The 15,546-nt window shown below is 40.1% G+C and overlaps 1 protein-coding gene across 1 annotated transcript; it reads left to right on the top strand.

Annotated features, from left to right (window-relative positions):
* Window positions 1-2,612: 2,612 nt before the first annotated feature.
* On the top strand, window positions 2,613-4,375 carry atp5mj (ATP synthase membrane subunit j). Its single transcript, XM_035794021.2, has 4 exons — window positions 2,613-2,771; window positions 3,403-3,526; window positions 3,892-3,912; window positions 4,213-4,375. Exons 1-4 carry the CDS (start codon window positions 2,643-2,645, stop codon window positions 4,224-4,226), a joined length of 288 nt encoding a protein of 95 aa, XP_035649914.1. The 5' UTR covers window positions 2,613-2,642; the 3' UTR covers window positions 4,227-4,375.
* Window positions 4,376-15,546: the final 11,171 nt, after the last annotated feature.

Here is a 15,546-nt window from a genome sequence, read left to right as displayed (position 1 = left end):
TGTAGGATTTTTTAATTAATTTATTTGCAAATTATGGTGCACTATGGGCACAAACCCACTGTCGCTGGACCAGACAGGACTGGCAAAAAGTGCTCTTCACTGACGAGTCGCGGTTTTGTCTCACCAGGGATGATGGTTGGATTCGCCTTTATCATCGAAGGAATGAGCGTGACAACGAGGGCTGTACTCGAGCGGGATCGATTTGGAGGTGGAGGGTCCATCATGGTCTGGGGCGGTGTGTCACAGCATCATCGGACTGAGCTTGTTGTCATTGCAGGCAGTCTCAACCCTGTGGAAGTCATCCTCATTCTTCATGTGGTACCCTTCCTGCAGGCTCATTCTGACATGACGCTCCAGCATGACAATGCCACCAGCCATACTGCTCGTTCTGTGCATGATTTCCTGCAAGATAGGAATGTCAGTGTTCTGCCATGTCCAGCGAAGAGCCCGGATCTCCCATTGAGCACGTCTGGAACCTGTTGGATTGGAACCTGTTGGAACCTGTTGTGCAGTCCATGAGGCGGAGATGCACTGCAGTACTTAATGCAGCTGGTGGCCACACCAGATACTGACTGTTACTTTTGAGTTCTTTCAAACCATTAGTATTGGTGATTCAAATAAATTCCTAAACCAGCCATGACTGAATGAAAATTAATTGGTAGCCAGCTGCATTATCCACAGGTCTCCTGGAGATGCATTATTAGGGTCTTTTGACTTGGTGAGCAGTGTGATTAGGTTAGGTTTAAAATCACATTTTAAGAAGATAATTTGTAGACATAGGAGGGGTTTATGACGACCAGGTAACTGCTAATGACTATCAGGCACAACTACAATATAAAGTGTTTTTTCTCAAAGTTACCGAGATGTCACGTATCCTACTTATATCAGTACACTCGTAACAACCTAATTATTACGAAACATATTAGATCAAATAAACCACACGTAGCAAATAATCCATAAAAAAATGGTTAACCAAAGTCGACACATTGACCTCCATTCAAAACCTCCTCGCTTGTTGAGCAAAGAAAATACTAAAATAACGCCACCTGCTAGAGAAGACAGATTTTGGGCCCTCTCAATTCGCCTCTTCCTCTCGGGAATAAAGCATTTAGTCCCCTCAGTAACAGGAGACAGGTTTCCATTTACCGAAGTTTATTTGACAAAAGCAATGTCACAGCAACAACAACAAAAACATTGCCACATGTGTAATGGAAATGACCGATATAAGGAGAAATTTTCCAAAGATCAAAAACATTGTTATCCGTTCGACAGGGGTGGATCGTTCGGTTGTCTTACTTTCTTTATTGCATCACTATGATGGAAACTGTTTTTCAAATAAATGATTGACAAATAATTTTGAAGGTACGCGGGGCACGTGATGTCATCACATAACTATAAAGTTCCACCCCACATCCACCCCCTCTATGGCCTATTTATTGCCTACCTCCCTACTCTTCTACATTTACACACACTGTACATAGATTTTTCAATTTTTCTTCTCTATTGTGTTATTGACTGTACGTTTGTTTGTGTAACTCTGTGTTGTTGTTTTTGTTGCACTGCTTTGCTTTATCTTGTCCACAAATCTTCATTGTCCTCAACTGGCCTACCTGGTTAAATAAAGGTTAAATAAAAAATGTATAAACATTTAATTTCAAATGTCTACTGCTTGCTAAATTTAAAAAATGACAACTATAAAAAATAATGTAAGGATTGGCCTGACTTTCAAGAATGCCGGAATTGCTTTGCCTTGCTTTTCTGGTTTGCAGAATGCAAGTTTCACCATCCAATTATTTCAGATCTACAGGAGTGCAAATTTCACCATGGCACGGACTGTGGTAATACATTATTAGAATATGGAAAATAATTGTTCAGTTAATTTTGCATTATAAACATGCTGTCTTCCTCGGGCTACCTGAGACATGAAACAGATAGGTGGGAGGGCACACAGGCTACCTGAGACATGAAACAGATAGGTGGGAGGGCACACAGGCTACCTGAGACATGAAACAGATAGGTGGGAGGGCACACAGGCTACCTGAGACATGAAACAGATAGGTGGGAGGGCACACAGGCTACCTGAGACATGAAACAGATAGGTGGGAGGGCACACAGGCTACCTGAGACATGAAACAGATAGGTGGGAGGGCATACAGGCTACCTGAGACATGAAACAGATAGGTGGGAGGGCACACAGGCTACCTGAGACATGAAACAGATAGGTGGGAGGGCACATAGTCTACCTGAGACATGAAACAGATAGGTGGGAGGGCATACAGGCTACCTGAGACATGAAACAGATAGGTGGGAGGGCACACAGACTGTCTCAATTTATTAATGCGCAATTAGCCTCTATGCATAATGGGAACACTTCAACCACCTAATTTTTATTTGACACTGTGGGTTTTTACAAATCAATCCTTTTTTTAGGTCTTGTGAAACAATTACCTCTAGTTGTCTTTATCGAGACAATATAGTTAAATGGAAAGGCAACTGTCACGTCTATTTCCTATGCAAACTTTCTAAATGTCACTGGACAAGTTAATGAAACAGCAGATTTTCTATGTTATATCGGTGGGTCGAGTGCTTTTGCTGGATGATAAATCGTGGCTACCACGGGGAGGCGATGTGGCTAAATCTGTATGTGCATTCTACTATCTCTCTGCTTGCTGCAAAAGAAGAAAACTGGTATCCCAGCACACTCTGCGACACACCATAAATTGTTTTCGTTGGAAAGTGACCTTCTTCGCACCGGGCATCACATACTGAAGGTAAGGCCCTACAAAGATATTTTATTATGTCTGCAAACCAATACCTAGTGCAAAAATATAAATTAAATATGTCAGATAATCTTATTTAAAAAATATATATATATCAGTTTTACCTACGCGTGCCAGCCATGACTACAACCTCTGCATGAGGCCCAACGTTAGCGAGCAAACTGGCTAACATTTAGTTGCAGGAATTTAGCAAGCTAACCTTGCGTGATTGTGTAAATGTAGCTAGCTAGTTTTTTTCTGTTACTTTTGACATAGACATACATACTAACTAGTGTGCTTTGATAACGTAAGTTGACACTTGTAACAGCCATATATCAGGACAACTGGGTAACGTTAGCTAAGGAGGCGGATATGGTTGAAAGTCAATGCGACGTCCTCTGCTTCAACGGTAGTTCTGTTCGGTGGGCATATACCATATTGCTTCCTCGGCTATACAGCTAAAGCTAGCTAACAATCTTTCACCTATGCGTCTCTCACCCCCCATGTACTACAAGCTAGCCAGCTGTAGTGTTACTGCTAAGGTACACTTGTTCCAAGTTAATTTCCTTCCATTGCTGGACCGACCCTGTTTTTTGCCTGGAAAATAAATCTATTTGACAGAATTCTGTTATTTTTCACACAGATGGCAGGGCGTGTATTTTCAAGCTGGTGGGCCAAGATGAGCCCTTACTACACTGGGGCGTACCAGGAGATGTGGGTCGGCCTGGGTGTCATGACATACCTGTACTACAAAGTCTCTTATGGGGGTGAGTTGTCTACTGCTAAATTGAATAAAAGTTTGACACAAAAACTTCGGAAATCGTAGTACTGTACTATGTCTTCATTCATTTGAATAGTTGGTGTCTGTGGGCAATAATGCGTGAAGCATTATCTTTCATTCTTGGTAAGGCACACCAGACTTGAAGAGGATCAACTTTAGTAACTGAACAAGATCTTTACATCAGTGATTGGAGAAACTGTATCATGCAGCAGCAGAACACTACTGCAATTTCAGAATGGGCTTTTTAATGGCGTGTATTAACTTTGTACTAGGCTAGTACACCTGTATTTGGATAATTTATGTGTTTGCTTTTTAACATCTATTGTGTCCTTCTCCCTTTTCTAACTTTAGGAAAGAAAGCAGTTAAAGGAAGTAAGTGCAACATGTTTTCTATTTGGCATTTCATGTTATTCAAGTTTACTGGGATACCTACATGGCAGATTTGCATGTTAAAACAGCTGAGCATGTTCATGGAATCAATAAAAACAAAACGTTTATACTTTATGATCTATTAACCAACGTTTCATGAGATGACATTGCGGCTATCTTACTGCCTATGTTGCTGCAGTAGGTAGTGTAACACCTGACATTAATAAGCTAACTTGAACAGCATCATACGTTTTAAGTATTTTGCAATAGTCTGTATGCATTGACTTTTTTTTTTTTTTTCAGAGCCTGCACATTGATTTCATCACTATGCTGAGCGGTCACCCCCTTTCCCCATGTGAAATAGCACCCCATGTGAAGCAGCTCAATTTACACCATAATGTCTGTCCATATTGTCTGTTTCTATGGAACAATAAAATGGTCTACTGAGATCACTAGAAGGATGATACATTTTTGCCATTGTATTCAGTGATCATTTTAATCTCATCAACGGGTTCAAAAAGATGGGTATATGTTAAGTTTGTCAACACATTTTTCTATTAAACCATTGACTTTATTTTAAGGTATACATATTAGCAATATTTGTAGTTATTTAAGGTCTAAGGTTTATTAGGATTTAAGTTATTTGTTATGCAAATGTAAGTAATGTAGTTCTGGCCAATCCTTAATATCCTCTTTTATCTATAATGAAGGCATATTTATAGTTTAAAGGGCAAGTTAAACTGAAAACACTATGCTGTGTTTACACAGGCAGACAAATAAAATAAAAAATCCCACTAATTGGTTTTCAGATCAGCTCTGATTTGGTCAAAGGACTAATTAGTGGAGACTCATTCTGTGTATGCTGTCTCAATGGACATAGTAACTCTTCCCTATTCTGAAGTGTGACCATATTTTTAATTGTAAACATGGGGCAGACCTATTTTTCAACTGTGGCTGACATTGTAGTTGATTCTAGACCACAGTCACGTGCGACTACCTCTTAATCACCCACTTCTACAGTTGGAAAATGGGACACCCTGGATAAAAATAAGTTTTAAATGCTTATTTGTTAGCGAAGGACACATTCAACCCAACTAATCGAGTGGTATAGATTTTGTTGATCAAGGAAGCTTGTGCAGCATGCCATCTGTCTAACGAGGGGTCATCAACTATATTCAGCCAGGGGCAGATTTTTTTTTTTTGTCTTGAGCGGATGGTCAGGGGCCAGAACATGAGCTGATTTGCTGGTGTCTTCACAGTCATGTCTAACAATTTTTTTGAACGCTTCACTGCGGGACTAAACAAGCAGATACAATGCGGGTAGGTAACCTTCACAATGAGATTATTATGGATAAAAATTAGATTATTTAACAAATGGCAGCTGAACATGTCACCAGAATAAGAACCTCTTATTGGAAAGGAGCATCAAGCTCATAACGTGCACTTACACCACCCTATGAATTTCATCATTTATCTGTAGCCCATTAAACTGCATGCTTTCCCAAGCCTTAGTGGGAGGACCACAGAATGTTTACTTTGTTATGGTGGGTTCCACCATTTCTCGCATAATTATTTTACTGAGATAAATATCCCACCTTGTCTAGTGTATTTTAACTTGTCGACATCTGTAAAGTTTAGCTACCAATTTGATGTTTCCATGGGGCCTGTCATGCTGTGGTGATTTTAGCATGTAAATCTTGTGGTTGATGCATGCCAGCAAAGCCACTAAACAATACATTAATTGTGCTGTAATGGTGACAAACGGTGCTGTTAGGGCCTACACAAAATATGTGGATGTCGATTATGGCAGCCCCCACACCTCTGATTCAGAGAAGTTAAATGCGGAAGACATGTTTCAGTTTAATGCATTCAGTTGTACAACTGACTAGGTATCCCTTTCCCTTTAAAGCTGTCCCAACAGCAGAGCTTACTTTTCAGCACCGTGGAGTGAATCCTTACCACCGCTATCAGCGGAGTGTTGTCTGGCAGCGGAACAGTTCATTCAGTCTCATTTATTGCCTTTTTGAAAACATCTTATATCGCTGACTTGCTTAAACAAATCTGGTTTCTACTGATAATTGAGATGTACAAACTATGGCATACGGGAACGTCGAGCAGATAAGAGGCAATCCGTAATTACGATTAAGACATTAATGAGCGAGCTAGGACGGACGTAGTCGTAGTCAATATAATTATTTGTTCAGCACTTTTGAAATGCACAGCAACAGAATTAAGAACATGGGCTGTTTTTACAGTATTCAGCTGGCACACCAAGTAGGAACTGTAAGATAAAGAGGGCATATAAGCAGACAATGAAAGCGCTTACACTTGTATTTTTATTGAACTAGGCAAGTCAGTTAAGAACAAATTCTTATTTACAATGACGGCCTAACCCGGACGACGCTGGGACAGTTTTGTGCCGCCCTATGGGACTCCTAATCACAGCCGGGGGACAGCACACAATTGGCACAGCGTCGTCAGGGTTTGGCAGGCCGTCATTGTAAATAAGAATTTGTTCATGAGGTGACTAACTCATGAAGCTGGTTGAGAGAATGCCAAGTGTGTGCAAAGCTGTCATCAAGGCAAACGGTGGCTACTTTGAAGAAACTCAAATCTAAAATATATTTTGATTTGTTAAACACTTTTTTGGTTACTATGTGATTCTATATGTGTTATTTCCTAGTTTTGATGTCTTCAGTATTATTCTACAAGTAAAACTAGTACTAGTTTTAGTACTAAAACTATGAGTAGGTGTCCAAACTTTTGACTGGTACTGTACAAATAAACTAAAAATTAATGGCTATGTGTAGGCCTACCTTAAAATAAAGTGTTACCTATATTACAATAATGTTTTTAAATATATGAAATGAAATCACATTTATCTTGAATTGAAAGTGAATTGATGGTTACTGATTCAATTGCATTAATGACTGTTATTTATAGTTATGACAATGAATTATGTAGATTTAGGGGTGTACAGTTAGGGTATGGCTGAAGTGCATAAAGTGTAGGGAGACATGTGGTTTGAGTGTCTATCTGTGGAGACTTGAATTTATACATTGTCTAGAAGAATATATCACTGACATTGCCAAGCTAGTTTTTCCAATCAAGAATATCTTGAGTATGTTCTACGAGTTGGATACCAGCTGTATCCATTACATTCTAGAGGTAATTTTAAAAAATGACAAAGAACTTTTTATTTGATATATTTCAACATATTAACTGAATTGATAGCAGTCCGCCCATAGTAGGCATGGATCAGCAAGTCGCAGCAACCTAAAAATTATGCTTAAATGAGGACATGCTACCTAAAGAAGGCAATAGGCTAGCTAGACTACCGTTTGGCAGTAAAGGCTGCTCTTCGTTATTGATGATGGCGTAGCAGTCAGACGTGTGTTTGTCTTGTAAATAATAATTTTCCTCATTTTTTTGTATATATTTCGTATAGATTTTAATCTCACTTTCCATCCACGGACTGAGTATACTCTCCTGCAACCCGCATCACCCAATGTGGTACGGATCTGCTATTTTTATACTTAAGAACCAGAACCCCCAACAGAAGCTAGCCAGCTAACTAGCTACTAGCTAGTGGTCAGCCACTGCTAGCGGTCTTCAAGCTGCAAGCTCTGGACCATTACACCTGATCATCGCAGCTAGCTAGCTGCAATCTGAGTGGCTACTCCTGGCTAACGCCTCTGCCCCGAAGCAAGCACCAGTTAGCCTTGAGCTAGCCTCGTGCTAGGTACCTCTTTTGCCAATTGGCCTGGACCCTTTATTGCTGACGTGGACCCCGCTGATCCATCTGCTGGCCCCAGCCCGCTAGCTTTCTGAATCGCCATGTCTCCAGCTCGCCTAGCATAGTAGCGACTACCTATTGCTGCTCATTGGACCCAATGATCACTTAGCTACACATGCCTCTCCCTAATGTCAATATGCCTTGGCTACTGCTGTTTAGGTTAGTTATTGTTTTATTTCACTGTAGAGCCCGCAGCCCTGCCCTAAATGCCTTAGATAACTGTTTTGTCCCACAATGCACACATGCAGAGACCTCACCTGGCTTAACTTGGGCCTCCAGAGATGCAACCGCTCTCATCATCACTCAATGCCTAGGTTTACCTCCACTGTACTCACATCCTACCATATACTTGTCTGTACATTATGCCCTGAATCTATTCTACTACGCCCATAAATCTGCTCCTTTTATTCTCTGTTCCCAATGCACTAGACGACCAGTTCTTATAGCTTTTGGCCGGACCATTATCCTACTCTTCCCCTGTTCCTCAGGTGATGTAGAGGTTAACCCAGGCCCTGTAGCCCCCAGCACCACACCTATTCCCCAGGCGTCTCATTTGTTGACTTCTGTAACCTTAAAAGCCTTGTTTTCGTGCATGCTAACATCAGAAGCCTCCTCCCTAAGTTTGTTTTATTCACTGCTTCGGCACACTCCGCCAACCTTGATATCTTAGCTGTGTCTGAATCCTGGCTTAGGAAAGCCACCAAAAATTCAGAAATTTCCATCCCCAACTGCAACATTTTCCGACAAGATAGAACTGCCAAAGGGGGCAGAGTTGCAATCTACTGCAGAGATAGCCTGCAGAGTTCAGTCATACTATCCATGTCTGTGCCCAAACAATTCGAGCTTCTACTTTTAAAAATCCACCATTCCAAAAGTCTCTCGCCGTTGCCGCTTGTTATAGACCCCCCTCAGCCATCAGCTGTGCCCTGAACACCATATGTGAATTGATTGCCCCCCCATCCATCTTCAGAGTTCGTACTGTTAGGTGACCTAAACTGGGGATGTGCTTAACAATTATCAAGGAACCTCCCAGGTACAACCCTAAATCTGTAACCATGGGCACCCTCATAGATGTCATCCTGACCAACTTGCCCTCTAAATACACCTCTGCTGTCTTCAACCAGGATCTCAGCGATCACTGCCTCATTGCCTGCATCCGTAATGGGTCCGCGGTCAAACGACCACCCCTCATCACTGTCAAACGCTACCTTAAACACTTCAGGGAGCAGGCCTTTTTAATCAACCTGGCCCGGGTATCTTGGAAGGATATTGACCTCATCCCTTCTTTAGAGGATGACTGGTTGCTCTTTAAAAGTGCTTTCCTCACCATCTTAAATAAGCATGCCCCATTCAAAAAATGTTGAACTAAGAACAGATATAGCCCTTGGTTCACCCCAGACTTGACTCCCCTTGACCAGCACAAAAACATCCTGTGGCTAAGACTAGCTTTTTCAAACAGAAATTTGCATCCTGTAGCACTAATTCCAAAAAGTATTGGGACACTGTAAAGTCCATGGAGAATAAGAGCACGTGCTCCCAGGTGCCCACTGCACTGAGGCTAGGAAACACTGTCACCGCCGATAAAAAAATAAAAAAGTAATTTTCTACAGCTAGCCATGCTTTCCACCTGGCTACCCCTACCCCTGGCCAACAGCTCTGCACCCCCCGCAGAAACCCAAGCCCCCCCCCCCCGCTTTTCCTTCATCCCAATCCACATAACTGATATTCTGAAAGAGCTGCAAAATCTGGATCTTAACAAATCAGCTGGGCTAGACAATCTGGACCCTGTCTTTCTAAAATTATCCGCCAAAATTGTTGCAACCCCTATTACTAGCCTGTTCAACCTTTCTTTCATATCATCTGAGATCCCCAAAGATTGGAAAGCTGCCGTGGTCATCCCCCTCTTCAAAGGGGGTTACACTCTAGACCCAAGCTGTTATAGACCTATATCCATCCTGCCCTGCCTTTCTGAAATCTTCGAAAGCCAAGCTAACAAACAGATAACCGACCATTTCAAATCCTACCGTACCTTCTCCACTATGCAATCTGGTTTCCGAGCTGGTCATGGGTGCACCTCAGCCACGCTCAAGGTCCTAAACGGTATCATAACCGCCATTGATAAAAGACAGTACTGTGCAGCTGTCTTCATCGACCTGGCCAAGGCTTTTGACTGTCAATCATCACATTCTTATCGGCAGACTCAATAGCCTTGGTTTCTCAAATGACTGCCTCGTCTGGTTCTACTTCTCAGATAGAGGTCAGTGTGTCAAATCGGAGGGCCTGTTCTCCGGGCGTCAGGCAGTCTCTATGGGGGTGCCATAGGGTTCAATTCTCGGGCCGACTCTTTCTCTGTATACATCAATGATGTCGCTCTTGCTGCTGGTGATTCTCTGATCCATCTCTACGCAGACAACACCATTTTGTATACATCTGGCCCTTCTTTGGACACTGTGTTAACAAATCTCCAAATGAGCTTCAATGCCATACATCACTCCTTCCGTGGCCTCCAACTGCTGTTAACTGCTAGTAAAACTAAATGCATGCTCTTCAACTGATTGCTGCCCGCCCGCCCGAGAAGAATCGCTACGGTTCTGACTTAGAATATGTGGACAACTACCAATGCCTAGGTGTCTGGTTAGACTGTAAACTCTCCTTCCAGACTCACATTAAGCATCTCCAATCCAAAACTAAATCTAGAATTGGCTTCCTATTTCGCAACAAAGACTCCTTCACTCATGCTGCCAAACATAACCTTCTAAAACTGACTATCCTACCGATCCTTGACTTCGGCGATGTCATTTACAAAATAGACTCCAACACTCTACTCAGCAAATTGGATGCAGGCTATCACAGTGCCATCCGTTTTGTCACCAAAGCCCCATATACTACTGTTAAGAGAATTATGTTCTCATGTTCATTAACCAATTCAATTAAAATACTCTGTCTGTTATTAAGAATTTGTAATGTTCTTATTAAAATGAAACAGACAGAGACCAGTCTACTTAGTCAGCAGGTTTATTTACGAGAACTCTGCTTATCATTTCCAGTAGTTTGGTCTATATTGTAACGCTTGTCGTCTGGGGAAGGAGAGGAGGTCCAAAGTGCAGCGTGGTAAGTGTTTATATTTTAAACATGTTAATGAACACTGAAAACAAAACAATAAATAACCAACGATCAGTCTTGTAAGGTACAACACTAAACAGAAAATAACCACCCACAAAAAACAATGGAAAACAGGCTACCTAAATATGGTTCTCAATCAGGGACAACGATTGACAGCTGTCTCTGATTGAGAACCATACCAGGCCAAACACAGAAATAGAAAAACATAGACAACCCACCCAACTCACGCCCTGACCATACTAAAACGAAAGACATAACAAAGGAACTAAGGTCAGAACGTGACATACAGTGGGGCAAAAAAGTATTTAGTCAGCCACCAATTTTGCAAGTTCTCCCACTTAAAAAGAGAGAGGCCTGTAATTTGCTTAAAAAGAGAGAGGCCTGTAATTTTCATCATAGGTACACTTCAACTATGACAGACAAAATGAGAAAAAAATCCAGAAAATCACATTGTAGGATTTTTTATTTATTTATTTGCAAATTATGGTGGAAATAAGTATTTGGTCACCTACAAACAAGCAAGATTTCTGGCTCTCACAGACCTGTAACTTCTTCTTTAAGAGGCTCCTCTGTCCTCCACTCGTTACCTGTATTAATGGCAATGGTATTAATATTATACACACAATCCCACATCTATTTTTATTTGAAATATCAATTATACCCCAAAAATCAACCACACAAAAACCAATATACGTATTTACAATGACTGTTCTAGGCCTACATCAGAACTCTTCTTATCAGGATTTTTGTTACAATCTTCGTCAAAAAACAGTCTGAACATCAACACAAGAAGAAACCTAAACTTTAAAAATGGTCTCATGTAACATAGCCTCCTCGTAAGGGTCCATCTACTAGATCTGGAGTCATGTATTCATCATTCCACTGGTCAGAACTCGGAATCGGTCGATGTAGTCATTATGGGGTATTGCACGCCCAATTTTTCAGTTTTTGATTTGTTAAAAAAGTTTGAAATATCCAATAATTCATATCCATGATTGTGTCCCACTTGTTGTTGATTCTTCACAAAAAAATACAGTTTTATATCTTTATGTTTGAAGCCTGAAATGTGGCAAAAGGTCGCAAAGTTCAAGGGGGCCGAATACTTTCGCAAGGCACTGTATATAACAAGACTAACCAAGTGATTGTGCCTTCAGAAAGTATTCACACCCCCTTTTCCACATATTGTTGTCTTATAGCCTGAATTTAAAATAGATACAATTTAGATTTTTTTCGTCACTAGCCTACATACAATACCCCATAATGACAAAAAGTAATTATATTTTTTAAAATGGTTACAAATTAATAAAAACATGTAAAGCTGTCTATCGTTGTCTCTGATTGGGAATCATACTTAGGCAGCCTGTTTTGCCACCTTAGGTTGTGGGATGTTGTTTCTTGTTAGCTCTGTAAAGCCTACAGAACGTGACATTCATTATTCTTTTGTTGTTTTGTTTAGTGTTCAGAGAAAATAAAGAATCATGAACACGTACCAAGCTGCACCTTGGTCTACTTCTTACGACGAATGTTACACCATGATGGGAAAATGCTTAACAAGACGGAAACACGGCCGAGATTCACAAAATACTTCTTAAGAAAAAAAAATTTCAGAGAATTGTTTGTAAGTGCAATTTCTCAACAATTTTCATAGGATTTAATGATTTTCTTACGAACTTCTAAAATATCTTCATAAGATAGTTGTTGCTAGGCAACCATTTTAGCTAGCTATTTAGTTACTAATGGCAATCATGTTAGCATATTTCGTACTGATATTACTGTTCTAAAACCTGTTATTGGGTTTAAAATCAATACTGAAACTTCAGATGAAGTTTGTGTGAATATTATTTTTTTTAAATTGCTTTCATGAGCTTTCTCTCTGACTGTCCTGAGAGGCAAGGGTTTAGCTGTCTTGGAATTAAGAACATTTTCAACAACTTTATTTTCAAGAATCACATTTCTTTTTAACTTTTTGAAATAGCGCAAGAACATTTCCAATAACCTTTTTGAGGTATAGCAATTTTGCTTAACTTCTTATAGTTAAGGACAAAATGCTAGTTAAGAAATGTCTTCTTAAAAAGGTTTTGTGAATCTCAGCCCAGACATCTGTTGTAAATTTCTATTCTGACTCGTAATGTTAATAAGGGGAGAAAAAGACACCCCCTGTTTATCTGAATTAGCTAGGCTACTCACTATACCACTGATAGGCTACATATTTGAGTCACTGCAATTCAAATTGTTTTCCCAATGTATTCTTCCGTTAAATTACATTTTGTTCTTACTATGCATTGCATGTTCGAGGACATTATATACTGTTATAAATGTTTCAGTCTGGCTTTAAAATAAGGTATAATTTGAGCAGTTATACATGTGGGTAAATCATTTAAAGATTATTTGAGAGGTCACTTAGAGCTTAGATATACTTACAGAATAGGCAGTATTGGGTACTCATCACTACATGAGAGAAGATTCAACACTTGGTTAAACATGTTCAGTCAATGAATGGTGCTTATGAAGACCAAAACATTCAACATTGAGAGGATACACCCTCCACTTTTTCACCAACCGAAGGTATTATGGTTACCATTTCACACCAAGAACGTTCACCATACTTGGACTACAGAACGTGACATTCGTTATTCTTTTGTTGTTTTGTTTAGTGTTCAGAGAAAATCAAGAATCATGAACACACAGAGAAGTATTAAGTGTGTTGATATAATCTAGTAAAGGGTAATATGTTGGGAATGATCATTGAATACATTTGGTCAGGACATCAGGGTTTCAAAGGTGGGTTAAGACACATCATGAAAACCAACCTCTTATTTTCCTGGGACAGAGCACCAATGCGCCACACCCAAAAGTGAGAAAATAACTATTGTTTCACTGTGCAACTATTGAAAATAAGGTTGCGTGATGAATCATAAGGGTTGATCGTATAAGCATTTGTATGTGCATTTATAAATGGTTAATAACTGGAGGTAAATATTGGTTGGCTATTTGGCAAACACTGACCATTTATTGCTCTATTTTGACCAATGCGATATAACTGTGTATTAATGGTTTGTAATGCACATACAAATGATGACATAATAATTAATGTAATTACAACCTCTTTATAAACCCTTTACAAATGGAACCTTTTGTAAAGTGTTACACTACTACCTATTGATAATAGTATCTTCAGACCAACGCCCCGACGCTTGTTCTTAACATTAACACACATCGCTTGCAGTCAGTGGCGACCCGTCATTCAGGGCACCAACTGTTTAGCTTTAAAAAAACAATGTTTTGCCTGTTATTTTGGCATTAATTTGTGTCACATATCAGTTTGCAAATAATTAAAAAAATATATTGAGTTCATAAAGCCGCATACCAACATGGTCTCTTTTTTGCTTTCTTGAGCAAGGCAGCTCCAAAATGCATGTGTTTCAGCCTAGCGCAGTGCTTTCTGTGGTGGTGGTGGGGCAGCCAGGGGAAAATACCTAGAGTAGGGGATTGGTAATGTTCTCTAGTTGCGCCGTGATTGGCTCAGTTTTCTGTCACTCATGGGGTCACTACGTCACCGCAATATCTATGGGGAGAGCTCGAAAATTCAAGCTCCTTGGGTGCTGTAATAGAGTTACATTGTAAGTGCCCATCCAAGAAGACTGTAGGTCATTGGCCACAGATAAAATGAGTCAAATCACATTATATCAACCATAGATTTGACTGGACTGATCATCATACTTTCAAAATGTTAGCTAGAAAGCTAGCAGTCATCGTGAATCTACTGGCAAATATTTTTCAATCCATGACATATCAAGATAAATTATGAAGAGAAATTATAGATAGAACCTATTGGTGCTCATCGGCCATTACACATCAAATTGGAAAATGCAAATTCAACAATGAATGGTTTGGAAGGATTCAGGGGCTAACTGCAAGCATTGAAAAGCAGTCACTGCCTGCTATTCATTTGAGACGGTGTGTGGTCCAAGTCTTCGTTTAAGGGCCTCTTTTCCAAGCTTAAAAGGATAAACATTCAACATTGGCCATAATGTCAATCCAGCATGACTTCTGCCATGTTCAAAACAAGTGGAAATTCAGAACTGGGAAATATCAGATTTCAGTGAGTTCAAGACATCTGGGAACTCTGGGGAAAAAGGAGCTCTGACTGGGGAAAATATGTTTTGAACGGTCATCAAACTCGGAATTCCCAGTGGGGAACTTGGAACTCTTTCTAGAGCTCCGACCAGAAGAACACTGACGTCATGATTTGACTGGGTTTTTCAGTGTTCCCAGTTGTCTTGAAAGCACCATAAATCCAAAGAATGCCAGATTTATGACTAAATGTAATGCCAAAATGTGATATATTATAGTGCTTGTATTCTGAGAAAAACGAAACCTTTGTGGTTTCCAGAAAATATGGTGTTGTACAACGTGACATTGGAGGATTTACCTTCATTAGACAACTTTGTTTCAATATTTCTGTAAATCAGTGATATTTATTCCCATAGTAATTCGTTATGGCTCTATAACTAAATCAGCATCTGCATTTTGAAAGAGTATTTTTATCATTCTTTTATTAACGAAAGCATAAAGATGCTGGTGAAGAAATACAGTACATCCAGAGGGAGTAGGCGCTTCGTACCAAACGCCGAGGGACAAGTACTGTGACTTGCTTTGCTCTCCGGAGCAGGATGCCATTGAAAGGAATAATAACTGAGGTGGCGTTAAGTGTTGAA

Source organism: Oncorhynchus keta, chromosome 19 (genome assembly GCF_023373465.1).
Source record: "Oncorhynchus keta strain PuntledgeMale-10-30-2019 chromosome 19, Oket_V2, whole genome shotgun sequence".
Classification (NCBI taxonomy): domain Eukaryota; kingdom Metazoa; phylum Chordata; class Actinopteri; order Salmoniformes; family Salmonidae; genus Oncorhynchus; species Oncorhynchus keta.
The sequence above is the reverse complement of the archived record's forward strand: the minus strand, read 5'-3'. Positions and strand labels throughout refer to the sequence as shown.